Here is an 18,120-nt window from a genome sequence, read left to right as displayed (position 1 = left end):
GAGCACATGGGAGGCCCTAGGATCAATCTATAGCACCACTCTCGCTTGCTCGCTCACTCACTCACTCACTCACTCACTCACTCACTCACTCACTCAGTCACACACACAAAATTAAGAAACACAAACAAGTCTTTGTGGCCCATGACCATCCAAATCACCTAGTCTCTACAAATATCCTGTTGAGATTGAGCTGTACCCTCTATGGTAGCACTCTGCCCCCTGTTTAGAACAAAGAAGACCCCATATGCTGGGGCTGGCTGCCACTCCCATAAGGGTAGCTCAGAGGCCCTGGTGCCACATTCCCAAACCCTCTCCCCTTGCCCCTGGGCCTCCTTTACCCTCCAGGACCCCCCATGCCTGGCCCAAGTAAAGGCATCACCTTCAGCTTCTCGATGGGGCGGGTGACATTGTACTTGTCAATGGTATTCATGATGATGGAGGGCGTAGTGAGGAAGAAGAAAAGCAGGAAGAGGAAGGTGTTGATGGTGATAAACCGGGCCCACCACTCAAAGCGGGGAGTGGCCAGGTGCTTCCTAGGGAGGGTTGGAGAAAGGAGACATGCTCACCAGGGTGTCAGCCCCAGAGAGAGCCCCACAAAGCCCCACATGCTGGCCTGGCACTAAATGGCACAGATCTCACAGGGCTACATGCTGAGAAAGGCACTTCTAAGCCAGACACCTTGACACATCATAAGTCACAGATGCCACCAGTGGGCCAGACTGATGGACTTTTCTCAAGGGGCTTGGCGTCTCTCACCCCTAGACCAGGGCTGGATTTCAGATGAACCTGAAAGAGGGAGCTGCATGTTCTGTCCCCTTCTTGTGGTCATCCCCAGTCTGAGTGATGCAGACGGGCTTACCAGATAATGTCCTTGGGATGGGACGCGAAGTTGACCCTCCACTTGTTGGATTTAATGCTGTTGGTCATGGAGGACTGCTGTGGGTATTTGCGGCAGGCCACCCACTTGTAATCGTCTCGAACACTGCAGAGACAAGGGGAAGGGACAGAGGTCTGGGGGAGAGGGCAACATGTTTGGGAGGGTCTCACATGTCAAGGTACTGGGGTCACTATGGTTGATCATTTCAGGGGGACTCATTCACTTTCAGGGAATGGAGAATCTGTCCCCCAGGATCTGAGAGGCAGGCAGCTCCAAAGACCTTGTTGCTACAGGAAGGAAGCTGAGATGGTGCCCAAAAGGTGGGGCCTGGGGTAGATGATACACAAGATTCTTGGTAAGACACGCCCTTCCTTGGAGGTTGAGGGCAGGTAGGGGGTGTCACTAATGTTAACCTCAGCAGCTCCCAAGGACTGAGTCCGAGGTGGTTGAAGTCCCAATCAGAGGGGGGGGGGGCAGCCCCAGACCTGTCACATGAAACCTGCTGTCTGCAAGCCACCATGCTCAGAAACCACTTCCCTGGGTGTTTCTTGGAACACACAGACTCAAACTGTGTCTTTAACACAAGGGGAGATGGATGGGGGAAAGAGAACTGGCATTAACAGTTTAGAAACTGAAAAGAAGAATGCATTTGTACAATGCTATGGGTGGGTGAACAACAAAATTCTGGACTGTTCTATCATCCCTTTAAAACAAGAGTCCTCAAAATGTTTAAACAGGGGCCAGTTCACTGTCCCTAAAACCATTGGAGGGCTGGACTATAGTTTAAGAAAAAAACTATGAACAATAGTGGCCCGTGGGCTATAGTTTGAGGATCCCTGCCCAAGACTGGGAGAAGTAAAGAGACAGAGAGGAGGGGAATCAAAGAATGAGGCACACAGTTTACACATGCACACTATGGCTCTGAAAGAGTCAGCTGCTAAGCAGGACAGAAAGTCCTGAAGAGCCAGATAAATGTCCTCGGCAGATCAAAATTTGGAGCCCAGCTTTAGCTGGTTAGGTGGTTAAGGACTAAGTATTGTGGCCCAGGAAAGAAGGGCCTTCATAATCCTCAAGAGACAATTCTGGGGCTTGAGTCTCTTTAATCCAGTCCCAAGGATCCATTCAGAACACCCAGAATAAATTTTAAACCACTGACTGTCAGAGTAGAAAAATGTAGAGGCTGAGAGAGAGGTCAGGGAGGCTGCAGCAAGGGGAACGGTGAGGCCAGCTCTCATCCTGTCATGGGTGGTGGGAAAAAGAGACACAGTACAGAGAAAGGAAAAAGCCAAAGTCAAAGCCCAGAAGAAAAGTCATGAGCTCAGAGGCAATGGTCCAGCTCTGCGTTGAAGTAAGGATGTGCAGGTTGGGCACAGCTGAGCCTGGCTCCTGGGCAGAAACAGATGTGGTCATGCTCTAGGACAGGGGTCCTCAAACTTTTTAAACAGGGGGCCAGTTCACTGTCCCTCAGACCATTGGAGGGTCTGACTATAGTAAAAACAAAATGTATGAACGAATTCTTATGCACACTGCATATATCTTATTTTGCAATGAAGAAACAAAACAGATACAAATACAATATGTGGCCCTCGGGCCATAGTTTGAGGACCACTGCTCTAGGAAGTGAGATGGTAGTGGCCTGTGGGCAAGTTTGGGCCAACGAGGCTCTCTCCCCCTACTCCCCATGAGGGGGAGCCAAAGGATTCCGAGAAGCACAGGTCCAAGCCAGGGCCTGGGCACTCACCGCCGTGCCATCTTGACATTCTGGAAGGTGACAAACATCAGATCCAGTCGTCTCAGCCGGACGCGGCTGAACTCAGCATTGAACTCATCTGTCAGCTGCTCCTCCAGCTCACTGTAATACTGCTCTGCGTCTACCTGGCATGAGAAGTGGCCTTCAGAGGTGGGGAAGCTCAGGAAAAAACCCTCCCAAAGCCCTGATAGCTTGGGATGCTGATGGGCTCTGGGAAAGGAGGAGGCCAAGCTTGCCAGAACTTGTACTTTGAGATCAAGAGAGAGAGACACCCACATTAAAGAGGGGGTCTTTGGACTGGTGGGTGATGCCTGAGGAATGACAGAATGTTCTGGCAGTGCGTTGTATTTTTTCATTTCAGTTTTGGGGTTTCAGGACTAACTTCTGGCTCTGCCTCAGGGGTCATTTCTGACAGTGCTTATGTCAGAACCTTATGTGGTACTGCAGGATCAAACTCAAGTTTGCCTTGCCAGGAGACCACCCTATGTGCTGTACTCTCTCCAGCCCCACATGGCAGCATTTTCTTTTCTTTTTTGGTGGGGGGACAAAGGCACACGCTGTGGTGCTCAGGGATTACTCCTGGCTCTGTGCTCAGAAATCACTCTGGCAGGCTTGGGGTTCCATATGAGATGCAAGGAATCAAATTCGGGTCTATCTCAGGTCAGCCATGTGCAAGGCAAATGCCCCATCGCTCCGGCCCCAACATGGCAGCATTTTCATTCAAGGTGGCTAACCCTTGCCTAAAGTAAGCTGAGGACCCAAGCTGCATGGGACAGATGTACACTCCTGGGGGTCTTCTTTAGTTACCCTTGGGGGGTTGACAAGAAGGTGATCCCTGGCAGCTGACAGCAGCTTGTAGTTTCCTGTTTGGCCCCCAAAGGTTTGAGCATATCTATGTCTGCACTAGAGCTGGGGCAAGGTGAAAAGGGAGGGAGGAATTGGGGCTGCAGCCCTGAAGTGCACCTGAATGAGACCTGGGCTGGAGGGTATTGACATATATATTGTGCAGACCTGGAGACAGAGCCACCCACCCTCTGCTGCATGCTCCGCCCACCCTTTGCTACATACACCCATTTTCTGAAGTATGCACTGCCTAGCCTCTGCTGTTTGCACCACCCACCGTGCAGCTCTACATCATTGTTTTTGTTGTTGTTGTATTAATTGCTTTACTTAAACATCATGGATATAAGGCTGTTCATAATAGTTATAATTTTTTTAAACAGGTACAAATTCATTCATAATTGGGGCCAGCGAGATAGCATGGAGGTAATTGCCTTCCATGCAAAAGGACGGTGGTTGGAATCCCGGCATCCCATATGGTCCCCCGAGCCTGCCAGGGGCGATTTCTGAGTGTAGAGCTAGGAGTAGCCCCTGATCACTGCTGGGTGTGACCCAAAACTCCAAAAAAAAAAAAAAGAAAAGAAAGGAAGGAAGGAAGGAAGGAAGGAAGGAAGAGAGAGAGAGAGAGAGAAAGAAAGAAAGAAAGAAAGAAAGAAAGAAAGAAAGAAAGAAAGAAAGAAAGAAAGAAAGAAAGAAAGAAAGAAAGAAAGAAAGAAAGAAAGAAAGAAAGAAAGAAAGAAAGGAAGAAAGAAAGAAATTAAGTTTTAATGATGCAACAGACAACACCCTTCACCAGTGCACATTTCCCATCACCTATGTCCCATTTCCCCTCTCTGAAGGTGCTTTACCTCTTTGAAGCAAACACAGCACTTGCAGAAAAAAAGGCGGGAGCAGGGGTGAATCTTGATCATCTGCTTCCCTTTTTTCTTGGCCTTGGCGGTGTAGTAGAGCCGGCCCCGCATCGCGTGGCGCCTGTGGGGCAGGCGCCAAGTCAGGATGTGACGGTGCCAGTCCAGAGGCCTCCCCAACTCCACCCCCAACCCCACGCAGCTCACCTCTGATCATCCAAATCGATCAGGTTCCTGACGTCGTAGCAGAAGTGGACTTTGGTCACGACGCAGCCTGGATAGGCCTCACTGTTATTACAGACAAGAATGCTTAGCTCACCAGGAGGGCCTGGCAGATGCCCCTACCCCAATTCCTGTATAGTGTCCTTCAGCTCAGCTCCCAGGGTTTGGTCACTCAGTGGCTAGTTCCCAGTTCCCAGATGAAGAATTAATCCTTGCTTCAAAAGTCAAACTTTGGTTTGGTCATCTGAGGTCTGCCACTTCCCATATACACCCACTCGAGCCAGGATTGGACACACAGAGTGCCCCAATCCTTAGTTTCCCAGGCCTAAGAGCCTGGGTCAGAGGAGGCCTCGAGTCCCACTATTCTAGGAGCTGGGAGTTAGTTCAGTGTGCAGAACATGGGATGTGCATTGAGAAGGCTCAGGTTTGACCCCTGACATCGTAGGTTCTCTGAGCAGTATCAGGAGTGACCTCTAAATACAGAACACTACTAAATATGCCCCCCAAATTGTAAAAAAGAACTATAAAAACAGATGAGCAGTTGTAGAAGCTGTGTCCAGGACATTGCTGTGTTCCAGGATGAGGGGAAAAGAACAATCTAGACACACCTTTCCACCCAAGCCCTGACCCTGGAGCTGAAGCCAGGTTCTCTCATCTGAGAGGTGCCCCCAACCTGAGTGGAGGGCAGCCAACAGCTGGGCATCATGGCCATAGGGGGTCACTCACTGGAAATGCCTGGTGATGATGTCGGGGTCCTGGATAGTCTTGGGGACGTAGGTGATCATTAACGTCCTGGTTGTCTAGGTAGGAAGGGGACAGGACAGAGAATGTTCTAGATGCCTGGGTGGAGTCCCTAAGGCCAGCAGGAGGGGTACATTGAAGCATTTGGCTTATATGCATTGACTTTGGGGGGGGGGGTTGTTTTGTTTGATTTGTTTGAGGGCCATACTTGGCAATATTCAGGGCTCTACACTCAGGAGTTACTTTTGTCAGCAGGGACCATAGGGGATGTCAGGGATCAAATTTGGGTAGACCATGTGCAAGGCAAATGCCCTACCCACTGTGCTATTACTCTGGCCCCTCATTCACTATTTTCTGTATCTTCTTCCCACTCAGCCCCAATTTGCCCTAGCACTTGGTAAAGAGAGGAAAAAGAGAAAGTGTGGTAGAGGGCTAAGGTTGTCTGTCGAGGGCAGCCCAGTCTGTGAGGGCAGCCCTGTTCTCCTGCTGTTGACCCTGTTCCCCCCAAAACCCATAGGTAGCCCCACATCACCAGGAGGCCCCTGAAGCAGAGTGGGAACAGTGCTGGGTGGAGGTGAGAAAACCCCTCCAAATCCTCTTTAACTCTGGAAATGGGTATATTCTGGTTTTGTACTTTGAGTGCAGCCTGAGATTGGTAGAGAGGACAGCAAAGAGAACGTAAAAGGCTTGGTGAGACTGGTGAAGGGTGCCCAAGTCTCTTCTCAGATGATGGCCAGGTAAGAGTGAGTTCCTTCCCCTAAACCTCTGAAAGGCTGAGACTGGAGGAGCCAGAAAGATAGCACAGTGGTAGGGCATTTGCCCTGCAAGCAGCCAATCCAGGCTGGATGGTGGTTTAAATCCTGGCATCCCATATGGTCCCCCATGACTGCTAGGAACAATTTCTGAGCACAGGGACAGGAGTAACCCCTGAGTGCTGCCGGGTGTGACTCCAAAACAAACACAAAAAATAAGAAAAGAGAAGAAAAAAAAAAAGCTGAGACTGGAGCAGGAGGTACTAGGATGTTCATCTTCAGGGGTCCTTACCCCCAAACCTTTCTCTTCCTCCAGGCTGCCCAAAACAGGAAGCAACACCGGCCTCCACCCCCATGGCATCCCTAACTCTCATCCTAAGCCCCCAAAGTCTTGCACATCTGGTTTTTTGGGCTATACCTGGCATGCTCAGGGATTACTCCTAGCTCTGTATTCAGGAATTACTTTTGAATGATACAGTACACAAAGAACTATCTGGGGCATCGGGGCTTAAACCCAGATAGGTTGCACTCAAGGCAAGTGCCCTACCCACTGTACTATCTCTCCAGCTTCGTGTTGATATTTGGAACCCCAATTTGGCTTGGGGGTTCTCCTGACTTCTGTTCAGTTCCCCCTGAAGAGCAAGAAGAGAGCCTGACTGGCTCAGCCTCATCCACAGACCAGGAAGCAGCCCCTGCTCCAGGCAGACTCCGCTGCACCCTCTAACAAGCCTAATGGGTGACCCTGTGCCTACCCCTCACATGACCTTCCCTAAGATCAATCCCCAGGCTAGTAAGCAGCAGGCTGGAGATAGTACAGAGGTTAAGGTGCTAACTGTGACAAGGCCAACCCTGGTTTGATTCCCAGCACTGCATGGTCCTCTGAGCATGGCTAGGTGTGGCCCTGGAGGTGTCTGAACACCCCCGGGACTCCCAGGTGTATCTTTGGGCAGAATTATTACGGACACCCTGGGAAATCTACCACTGGTGGTGTGTGTCTTGAAACAAACTAACCAAACAAGTAAATATTACTCAAATCCTTGTCATGGGACACTTGGGAGGTGGGGTGGAGATACCTGGAACCAAGGGAGGGGGGGGGTATGGTGGTTCCTGGCCTCCAAAAGGCAGGGAGGGCAGGTCAAGAGAGCAGGGCTTATCTAGAGATCAGCAGCAGGGGCACAGGACATGTAGGGGTCCAGGGGTACTAAGCTGCAGGTGACAGGTGATGGTGGAGGTTCTGGGAGAGAGGGACAGAGTGGGGGGAGTGTAAATGGGAGACCGGGAGGGTTTCCATGTGGAGGCCGCTAGGTGTCTTCTCCTAGGGGTGTCAGGTGAGGACTCACGGGGGAAGGCTCTAGGGAGCAGAGGGCAGTTGGCAGGGCTCACTTGCTCACCTTGTAGCTCTTCCTGGGCAGGAAGCTCAAGCAGTGGTGAGCCATGAAGAGGACATTGATGATGAAGTAGAAGAAAGAGAAGAAGCAATGCAGCCACAGGAACTTGCTCCTGAGAAACAAAGCCGGGTGACCACAGGCTCCCCACTCACCTCCTCCCTCAGTGTCCCTAGATACTCCCGGCACCCTGAACCAGGGTTCTCCCAACCTCCAGCATCATCTAGAGCAGGGGTCTCAAACTCAATTTACCTGGGGGCTGCAGGAGGCAAAGTCAGGGTGAGGCAGGGCCACATAAGGGATTTCACAAAAAAAGTCCTCAAATGTCATTATTAACAATTTTTTTTTGGTTTTTTGGGCCACACCCATTTGATGCTCAGGGGTTACTCCTGGCTATGTGCTCAGAAATCGCCCCTGGCTCGGGGGGACCATATGGGACGCCGGAGGATCGAACCACGGTCCTTTCCTTGGCTAGCGCTTGTAAGGCAGACACCTTACCTCTAGCACCACCTTCCCGGCCCCCATTATTAACAATTTTAATTATTTCTTCTGAACGTGAGACCCTCAGTATGGCTTGAAGATGATCATCATTAAGTCTAGACCTGTACTTTGACTTATTGAAGTTCAATGTGGAGAATAACTTTTCACACAAATATGTGCTCCCAAAAAGGCACATGGTGCGCTTGAACATTCAGGAAAGCTCAGGGAAGCTGGGGGGCAATTCTCTCAAAAATTGCCCATACATGTCTGCTTTTCCACTAATCTCCCTGAACTTGGCTTTGAGATCAGAGTTGCATTGCAGGTCAATGAGCTCCATTTGAAGCACAGGAGGGGCATCTTGCACATCAAAGGAAAAGGAGTCCACAAAAATTTGGAAAGTGGCTCTGTGCTTTTTTTTTTTTTTTTTTTTTGGTTTTTGGGTCACACCCGGCAGTGCTCAGGGGTTATTCCTGGCTCCAGGCTCAGAAATTGCTCCTGGCAGGCACGGGGGACCATATGGGATGCCGGGATTCAAACCGATGACCTCCTGCATGAAAGGCAACCGCTTTACCTCCATGCTATCTCTCCGGCCCCGGCTCTGTGCTTTTTGAAGTCTGCAAATCTGAGATCAAATTCCTTCTCTAGCTTAAAAATAGCATCAACATATTTCTCACCACTGAATGGTATGCCTGCATCCACAAGTTTCTTGCATGCTGGGAAATGACAAAGGTTTGTCTGAGAGAGCTGGGATTTCCATAACACAAGTTTTGTGGAGAATGCTCTCACATTGTCATAGGCAGCAGTGATAAGCTGCCCCGGGCCTTGTAACATCTTGTTTAGTACATTCAGCTTAAATGTGATGTCAACAAGAAAAGCTAAGTCCATGAGCCATTTGTGATCACTCAACTCAGAAACAGCATTCCCATCCTTCTCTATGAAGGCTTTCACTTCTTCTCTCAACTCAAAAAAATCTTTTCAGGATATTTCCCCTGCTGAGCCAACGTACCTCAGTGAAATAGAGCACATCTCCATATTCTGACTCCATTTCCTCTCAAAAAGCACGGAACCTCCTGTGCTTTAAGCCCCTGGATCTGATTTGGTTGATGCATTTCACAACAACAGACATCACATTGTCACATGACAGGCATTTACTGCAAAGGGCCTGCTGATGGATAATGCAGTGAAGAGCAATGGCCTTCTCTACACCCTCCTCTTCAAGTTTTTTTTTGAACAAGTGCCACCAGTCCATTTTTCCTCCCTGTCATCGATGGTGCTCCATCGGTTATTATTACAACAAACCTCTTCCATGGCAAACCTGCATTCTCAATGGCATCACACAGATGCTGAAATATCTCATTAGCGGTGGTCTGGCCATGCATTAAATTATTGTGAGCAGCTCCTCTGTCAATTCAAAATTGCAATCAACACCACGGACATAAATTGTGAGCTGCGCAGTGTCTGTTATATCTGTGCCCCCAAGAGCAACTGAGTATGCATCAAAACATTTTGCTTTCTCACACAGTTGAAGATAAATGTCACTTGCCATGTCAGAAATGTGCTCTGCCACAGTGTTGGCAGAAAGGCTGATTTTGCTAAACTGACCTTTCTTTTCCAGACAGATAATACTTGCAGCTTGTAACATGCATTTTTTTTTAACAAACTCTCCTTCTGTGAATGGTTTCCCTGCCTTAGCAATCATCTCACTAACCCGTAACTAGCTTCGACTGATGCAACATTCTCTCTGGTTGCTTTCTTGAAGAAATCTTGTTGCCTCATTAGACATGCTTTAAGACTGGCAACCCGCTTGGTTCTCTCATTTCCTTGCTATTTTGCACATTCCTCAGCATGTTTAGTTGAATAATGGCATTTCAAGTTGTATGCCTTGTGCGCTGCAACTTTCTCTGAGCAAATAAGACGTGGGGATGCCCCTGTGTTCAACAAAGAAATACCGCATCTCCCACTTTTCCTGAAATTGTCTGTGCTCGTCATCAATCCTTCTCTTCACTGCAGGCTTTGATGAAGTCATGAAGGTATGACAAAATCTTATTCTGTAATAAACTTCTCTCCCTTCTCCCCCTTCTCTCCCTTAGGCCTCTGATAATGCAAGGGACAGCGGGGAGAAGCAGCGAAAATGACTTTTGCGCTAGGCGCAATGTATTCACGATTATTCCCTTACCGAATATTCGCAATAAAAATCGCATTAGTAAGAAAAAAAATCGCAAAAAATCACATTAAACATTTGCATACCCTGAATGGAACTGCTCGGGGTATGCGAATGTTTAATGTGATTTTTTTCTTACTAATGCGATTTTTATTGTGATTATTCGGTAAGCGAATAATCGCGAAACTGCGATATTTGAAGGTCAGCCACGGGCCACAAAATGTTGTACGGAGGGCTGCAAACGGCCCGCAGGCCGTGAGTTTGAGACCCCTGATCTAGAGCCTCCAGCACTAGGTGCCCAGAGGGAGTGGGGTGGAGGTCAGAGGCTCCATGTCTGACACTCACAGACTGTCTGTGCTTTGCAAAGGAAGGAGACAGAGCCAGAGAGGGGATGAGGCTGGGAGGAAGCCCTACATAGGGATTCAAGATTCCCTGCTCATGTCGCTCCCAGTAGGCCCCAAGAGGGGCAGCACCTCCCCAGCATACAAGAGGGCAAACCTCTGCCCATCAAGAAGCCTCCGAGCAGGCAGGTGGCAGCAGGCCCACCCCAGCTTGGCTCAGTACTCAGGGATTTGCTGTCCTCCTGATTTTCTCCCACCACACCTGATGAGGCTCAGAAGGATGGCAGGGTGCCCCGCTCAGGGCTACCTGTGGCAGGATACAGTTCAGACTCTCCTGCTCTCCTGGGATCTGGGTCAGGCTGTCATGGGCTGCAGGAGTGTCACCTCAATGACTTTGCAATTAGAAACAAGACCTCCTGCCTCTGCCCTAGGACTAATAGCCTTGCTGAGTCGAGCTAAAGCCTGCCGCCTTTCCAAGACTTGGGGAACAGCCACCTTGGGTGGGGGGAGGTTCTTTCCCAAGACGATGCACTAACAGTCCTGTCCCCTCATGTCACCCTGAGCCCCACTCCCCTCGGAAAACTTGATCCATCCAGTGATGCACACAAGAGCAACCCACATCGAAGGCTTCTCTCCCCACTGCATCTTTAGCAGAATGGCAGGTAGAGAAGCTGGTACCTACTCTGGGGAGACGTTGACGATGGTGGTCCGGCCAAAGTGACTTTTCCTTTCTGAAAGAGAAGCAAATGGTTGATTGCAAGCCCGGCATCTTGATGGCTGCCAGATCCAGCTCTCGGGTGCTGGGGGTACCTAGGCTCTCTAAGCTCTTGTCTACATCTTGCTCTTCCTTCAAGTTCCCCAACTTTCAACACCAACAGTATAGAATCCTGCCGCTGAGTCTGCTCATTGGAGAACCTTATTTTCATGGTGAGCCTGAGTCTTATATGGCCTCCTCAGTGAACTTAGGGGACCCCTGACCCCTGGCCAATGCATTAAGGACCTGTGCTGCAAGCCGAGGTACCACGAGGTTACCACTGGGAGTGATCACCAGAGCTCAGAAACCTCACAGAGACAGGCAAAGCCCTTCTGGCGAAGTGCCATCTGTCAGGACCACCTCTCCATACTCCATAAATCAAATCTAGAAACCCAGTGATTGATGTCACTGGTGTCACACACCATCTGAAGACAGGGCCTAAAATCTATTGACTCAAGGGGTAGGATCTGGTGGCATAGACATTCTATGCATTAAACTTAATGATTTGAAATCTAAATCTACCTCTGGACAAGAGACAGAGAAATCCGAGGAAAGCTGGCCAACCAAGTGTATAAGGTCCAGTGGCAAACAGCTGGACCAGTTTTGGATTGATAAGGGAAATTGGTAAAACTGGAGGGTCACAACCCTTTTTGGTGTCAGACCTTCATTGCCCTAATCTGTGGCCCCCTGGCAGTAAAAAGAACCTGGGCCTGGGGAGATTGGTTTGCTGACCATATGAATAAAGAACTGCCTGGATAAGGCAAAGGTATTTTCCAGGACGCAGACATGGGTCAAGACTAGAAGCCAAGATTTTTCTCTCAGCCCAGTTTTGGCCACGCCTAGTCCTCCTTGGCCAGCAAAACTTGCCCTGTGCACAGCTATCCAGCAGACATATTCTGCAGGTACAGGCTGGAAAATCAGGTTCAGGGGCCACTGCTGTGGGTTCCCATTAGAAAAGATCCTCTGGGACACTCAGCCAGGGAGAGTGAGGTTACAACTACATACTCCAGGCTGAATACTAACCCCAGGCTTGCTGTGTGCCAGACTGGGGGTAGGAAGGGATGGGGGAAGAAGGGAAACACCTCTCCTTTGTACCAGAAAAGGAACAGTTTAGGCACCACATGGAGGGGGAGACACAAGTTGCTTTAAGTCACACGTCAAGTGACTTGAAGAAATGATATTCAAATCTAGGTTCCTAGAAACCCAATACCCAAGCTCTGTCCTACTCACCAGGCCCAGGGCCCCACTGAGCTCTGCCTACCCAGAACAGGTCCCAAGTAGTTGATGGGCAAAATGACGCCCATTGAGGGGATGCAGAGGAGGAGCATGAAGAAAATGAGATGGTACTGGAATGTCATGTAGATTCTGGCGTCTTCACCACACCGGTTGATCAGATCTTGGTTCCTGGAAGAGTCACAAAGACAAACACCTCTCTCAGGAGCTGGCCAAACTTGGCAGGCAGAGGAAAGGGAGAGGGGGGATGATGCTACTTCCAGGTCCTATTTCTTCTGATCTACCTCCTGGTGCATCATGCCTGAAACACATTTCATTGGACTTCAAAGGCATGTTTGAAACGGCTTGGGTGATGGAGCAATAAGAACCAGAAGTGCTCATGGAGGTAAGGCATTTGCCTTGCATGTAGAAAGTTGGTGGTTCGAATCTTGGCATCCCATATGGTCTCCTGAGACTGGCAGGAGCAATTTCTGGGTGTGGAGCCAGGAGTAACCCCTGAGTGCTGTCGGGTGTGGACCCCCCCGCAAAAAAAAAACGAACCAGAGTGCTGCTGGAAGCAAGCACTTGGGAGGTCTTTCGTGATTGCCTAGTCACCGTGAATGTTATTGTGGGTACCAGGCATGATTGGTGATACCAAGATGCATCCTATTTTTAAGAAAGTTGTTTGGGGGCTGGAGAGATAGTACAGTAGGTAAGACACTATTTACTTGCAATTGGCCAACTCAGGTCAATTCCCAGCATCCTATATGATCTCCAGAACACCAATAGGAATGTTTCCTAAGTGCAGAGCCCAGAGTTACCCCTGAGCATCCCTGGGTATAGCCCTTCCCAAAGAGGGGCCGGAGAGATAGCATGGATATAAGATGTTTGCCTTGCATGCAGAAGGTCAGTGGTTTGAATCCCGGCATCCTATATGGTCCCCCGAGCCTGCCAGGAGTGATTTCTGAGTGTAGCCAGGACTAACCCCTAAGCGCTGCCGGGTGTGACTCAAAAATGAGAGAGAGAGAGAGAGAGAGAGAGAGAGAGAGAGAGAGAGAGAGAGAGAGAGAGAGAGAGAGAGAGAGAGAGAACAATTTTTTTTCTGAGTCGGAGTGGTGGTGCAAGCAGTAAGTGCCTTGCATGCACTAACCTAGGACGAACCTTGGTTCGATCCCCTGGTATTCCATATGATCTCTCATAGCCAGGAGTAACCCCTGAGCATTACTGTGTGTGGCCCAAAAACCAAAAAAATTTTTTTTCTGGGGGCCAGAAAATAAAAAAGCTGAAAATAGGTGACAATTAACTCCAGACAGAGAAGTCAGGACACTGGTTATCTTTGAAGAGGGGAAGGTGACAGGGACTGGGAGGGAGAGGGTCCTGGGGCTTTGATAATATTCTAAGTCTCAGGATGGCCGTTGTACCATTTCTTGTAAAGTGACATGATCACTGAGTTGGACACTATTTTTTTTTTCATGCCAACTCAGCCCCCTCAGATAATGGTTTTAAGCCTGTGCATTTATTTCCTTTGGTTTCTTAATGGGATGACTGTTATACTTAAAGCTCTTGATGTTTGGCTTCTCTGACTCAGCATTTAATCAGAACATTTTTGGGAGGGGTTTGGGTCACATCCAATGGTGCACAGGAGTTACTCCTTGCTCTGTGCTCAGAAATAGCTTTTGGTAAGCTCAGGGGACCATATGAGATGGTGGGAATCAAACCGGGGTCCTTCCAGATTGGCTGCATGCAAGGCAAACCACCCTACCACTGTGCTATTGCTCTGGCCCCGGAACATTTTTGACCTTTGACATTTTTTTCTGGGCCAGAGAGGTAGCTCAAAAGGTTGAAGCATGCTTTGCATGCTAGTAGCTTGGGTTTGATCCCAGGCACTGCACAGACCCCTAGAGAGAGAGAGCAACAAGCTGAAATCAGCACCCCAAGCATTGCTGGGGTGGCCCTAAAATAGATATAGCTTGATTGAGTTTATTTTTGTTTTGTTTGTATCATACCCGGTGATGCTCAGGGGTTATTCCTGGCTCTGCACTGAAGGATCGCTCCTGGTGGTGCTTGGGACCATATGAAAGTTAAGGATCAACTCCTGTCAGCTATGTGCAAGGCAAGGGACCTAACTGCTCTACTATTTCTCTGGCTCCCCAGTTTGATTTTTTTGTTTTTGTTTTTGAGCCACACCTGGCAGTGCTTAGGGTTACTCCTGGCTCTATGCTCAGAAATCACTCCTAGAAGGCTCGAGGGACCATATAGAATGCTGGGTATTGAACCCGGGTCAGTCCTGGGTTGGCCACTTAAGGCAAACTCCCTACTACTGTGCTATTACTCCAGCCCTGGTCCCCAGTTTGAGTGTCTTTCAGTGGTCCTCAAACTATGGTCGCGGGCCACATATTGTATTTGTATCTGTTTTGTTTCTTCGTTGCAAAATAAGATACATGCAGTGTGCATAAGAATTCGTTCATAAATTTTGTTTTTACTATAGTCAGACCCTCCAATGGTCTGAGGGACAGTGAACTGGCTCCCTGTTTAAAAAGTTTGAGAACCCCTGAATAGTTGTGTAACAGGCAAGGTGAAGGTGAGGAAGTGTGACCTATCCAGACCTATCTGGCCTGCCTCGCCATTAGTGGCTGCCCTCAGGCCAGGTAAGGAAGCTGTATTTAACATGCAGTGGCCAGCCCAAGACTCCAGTTTGATTTTTCTTTCTCTCAATACTGTGAGGTCTTGGGGGGGAGAGGTGGGACCCAGGAACCAGTCAAAAGCTTCATACACATCATGCACATGCATTACTTTGGATTCACTCTAATTTAATTTTATTATTGGGTTGTATGTTTGCACCATCTTTGGGGTTATCCTCAGTGGCACTCAAGAGTCACTCCTATAAGTAGTTGGGGTACTATATGTGGGGCTGAGGATCAAAGTGGGATAGGATGAGTGTAAGACAAGCACTTCAAACCCTGTACAATCTCTCTGGTTCCTTATTTCTTTTTTGTGTTTTTGCTCCTGGCTCTGCATTTGAAACTTGCTCCTAGCTCTGTGCTCAGGTCGCTTCCTGTAGTACAGAATGACCGAGCAGTTGTAGTGGGCCTCCTTAAAGCAAAGCCTACATTCAGCTCACTGAGTTACATTTCCAATCTCCTCACTTATTTTGCTTTTATTTTTGTCTGTTGTTGTTGTATTTGTTTTGTGAGACACACCTGGCACTACTCATCGCTTATTCATGATTCTGTATTCAATGATGATCACTCTTAGTGGGGCTTAAGGAACCATATGACTACTGGGGATGGAACCTGAGCTGGCCCCATGTAATGCAAGTGCTCTACACTCTGCGCTATCTCTCCAGCCCCGATTCCAAGTTTTTACACCGCAAGCAATTAAACAACTTCCTGTTCTGGAGGCGGGAGGGATAATTTAACAGGCTGAGTATATGCTTTGCATGTGGGAGGCTTGGGTTCAAATGTCAGCACCACCAGATGGTCCCCAGAGAGCATCACAACCGTGTGTGTGTGTGTGTGTGTGTGTGTGTGTGTGTGTGTGTGTGTGTGTGTGTGTGTGTGTGTGTGTGAAAGAGAGACAGAGAGGAGAGACAGAGAGGAGAGACAGAGAGAGAGGAGAGAGGGTGGAGAGGAGAGAGAGAAAGAGAGAGGAGAGAGAGGAGAGATAGGGGAGAGAAAGATAGAGAGAGGAGAGAGAGGGGAAAGAAAGATAGAGGGGAGAGAGAGAGAGAGAGAGAGAGAGAGAGAGAGAGAGAGAGAGAGAGAGAGAGAGAGAGAGAGAGAGAATGTGCAATCAATCCATCAACAATCCTAGTACACAGAGTTCACCCCTAGAGGGCGCCACTAGGATGCAAGACTCATTCTGGACTCTGTTCTTAAAGGGTGCAGAATGCATGCTGCAACACATCCTTGCACAGTGACACATCCCATGGAGAGGTCCTCACTGACAGTGTGAATGGGCCAAGAGAGAGGACAGGTTCTCACAGATACAGGCTGTGTACAGTGACCACACATAGAATAGCAAGCCCAGGCACTGGCATGAGTCAACTGTGCAGCTAGCTACAATATGCATCTTTATTTTTTTGGTTATTTATTCGTTTGGGGGCCATACCTGGTGATGCTTAGGTTACTTCTGCCTCTGCACTCAGAAATTACTCCTAGCAATGCTCAGGGAACCATTTGGGGTGCCAGGAATCAAACCCGGGTTAGTTGCATGCAAGGGAAGAGAACTACCCATTCCAGACCTCTGAGTTGCATCTTTCATTTCACACTCCCAAGCAGACATAGACATTGATGGTCTGAAGTTCCGTTATGTTTGCACATACCCTGTACTTCCTCCACCCAACACACATTCTCTCCTGTCTTGCAGCACCTAGGTGGAAGTCCAGGAAGTCGATCTCAAATGCCCCTAAGATTATCTCTGTCCCACGCTGGAGGCTGTGGTTGCAGGGGTTACCCCCTCAGGCCAGCTTCTTTCCCTCTACCACACGTGTGTAGCTGGTACTTTGCCTCCTCACCCTGTGCATGATTCATGAACTGCCTCAACCCATGTGTAAGACCAAACCTCATTCCACCCCCCAAGTGTTCATTCACACCATTGGTTATTTTTTAACGATCGAAACTGTATGTGAGAACTAAAACATGCTGTCCCTGGAAATGGTGGCCCTGTTGGATGGCCGTGAACAAAGGCTCCTGGATAAGTGTAGGTAGAGGTTTATGTTTATTTTTATGAAAAGAAACAGGTGCCCATAGGCTGGAGTGATAGCGCAGTGTTTCTTTTCTTTTCTTTTTTTTTTCTTTTTCTTTCTTTCTTTTTTCCCTTTTTTTGGTATTATTTATTTATTTATTTTTGTGATAGTGCAGTGTTATGACATTTGCTTTGCACATGATTGATCCAGGATGAACCTGGGTTCCATCCCTGGCATCCCATATGGTCCCCCAAAGCCAGGAGTAACCCCTGAGCATCACCAGATGTGGCCCAGAAACCAAAAAAAAAAAAAAAAGGTGCCTACTCCTTATATGTTTTCAAACCTAATCAAGCAAAAATTAGGGAAGGTGCCAGGAAATAAAAATATCCACTCCAAAAGCCTCTCTCCTAGGCTTGACCCCACACAAACTGGCTGCACCCCTTTTCAAGGATGGATAGGGAAAGCCTCTGCTGTGCGCACACTCAGGCACTCACCTCATGCTGAGGGAGTTGAAGATCCAGGAACAGAAGCCCTAAGGGAAAAGAGAAAGTGTGAGAAAGCTCAGACAGGTCTATCCTTCCCAACTTGGGGAGAGGCTGCCAGGGCCACACAGGTCAGTGTCCACATGCAATTCTTTCCAGACAAGAGAAGGCGAGAACACTCGGAGGGAAGCCTGGAATCAGGTGGCACTACGGAAGACGCAAATCCCCAACTCATCCCTGCACCAGAAGTGAGGTGTGTGTGTGTGTGTGTGTGTGTGTGTGTGTGTGTGTGTGTGTGTGTGTGTGTACTGAAGGGCTCTTTTGGTAACAGCCGTAGTGACTTCTTTTCAGGAAGTGCCTCTCCCTCATGTCCCTCAAGTATGTGTCTCCCACCAGTGGCAATTCTGAATGAAAGTTATGAGGGTATGGAGAGTGTGGGTCTCCCTCCTTCTGAGTTCCCATACATGACAAATGCCAGAAAGGAAAGTGTTGTGGCCGGGGACACTGTTTTCTATAGGTGCTACATCCAACAGGAGGCTGGCAGTGCTCTAAGGCCACCAGAGTAATTCTCAGCAGTGGTTCTGAAAC

The 18,120-nt window shown here is 48.8% G+C and overlaps 1 protein-coding gene across 2 annotated transcripts in view; it reads right to left on the bottom strand.

The window, feature by feature from the left end:
• The window catches only part of TMEM63C (transmembrane protein 63C), a 56,921-nt gene that overhangs the window by 15,886 nt on the left and 22,915 nt on the right, over nucleotides 1-18,120 (bottom strand). For both annotated transcript variants that reach the window (XM_049770357.1, XM_049770356.1), the window contains exons 5-14: nucleotides 17,545-17,582; nucleotides 12,413-12,555; nucleotides 11,080-11,128; nucleotides 7,422-7,530; nucleotides 5,264-5,337; nucleotides 4,523-4,603; nucleotides 4,316-4,439; nucleotides 2,619-2,752; nucleotides 860-982; nucleotides 380-533 (exon numbers count right to left, since the gene is read on the bottom strand). In XM_049770357.1, the coding sequence (XP_049626314.1) occupies nucleotides 380-533; nucleotides 860-982; nucleotides 2,619-2,752; nucleotides 4,316-4,439; nucleotides 4,523-4,603; nucleotides 5,264-5,337; nucleotides 7,422-7,530; nucleotides 11,080-11,128; nucleotides 12,413-12,555; nucleotides 17,545-17,582 (1,029 nt within the window). The remainder of the gene's footprint in view (nucleotides 1-379; nucleotides 534-859; nucleotides 983-2,618; nucleotides 2,753-4,315; nucleotides 4,440-4,522; nucleotides 4,604-5,263; nucleotides 5,338-7,421; nucleotides 7,531-11,079; nucleotides 11,129-12,412; nucleotides 12,556-17,544; nucleotides 17,583-18,120) is intronic.

This window comes from Suncus etruscus, chromosome 3 (assembly GCF_024139225.1).
Source record: "Suncus etruscus isolate mSunEtr1 chromosome 3, mSunEtr1.pri.cur, whole genome shotgun sequence".
Lineage (NCBI taxonomy): Eukaryota > Metazoa > Chordata > Mammalia > Eulipotyphla > Soricidae > Suncus > Suncus etruscus.
Note: the sequence above shows the minus strand (reverse complement) of the source record. Positions and strands in the feature narration are given on the sequence as shown.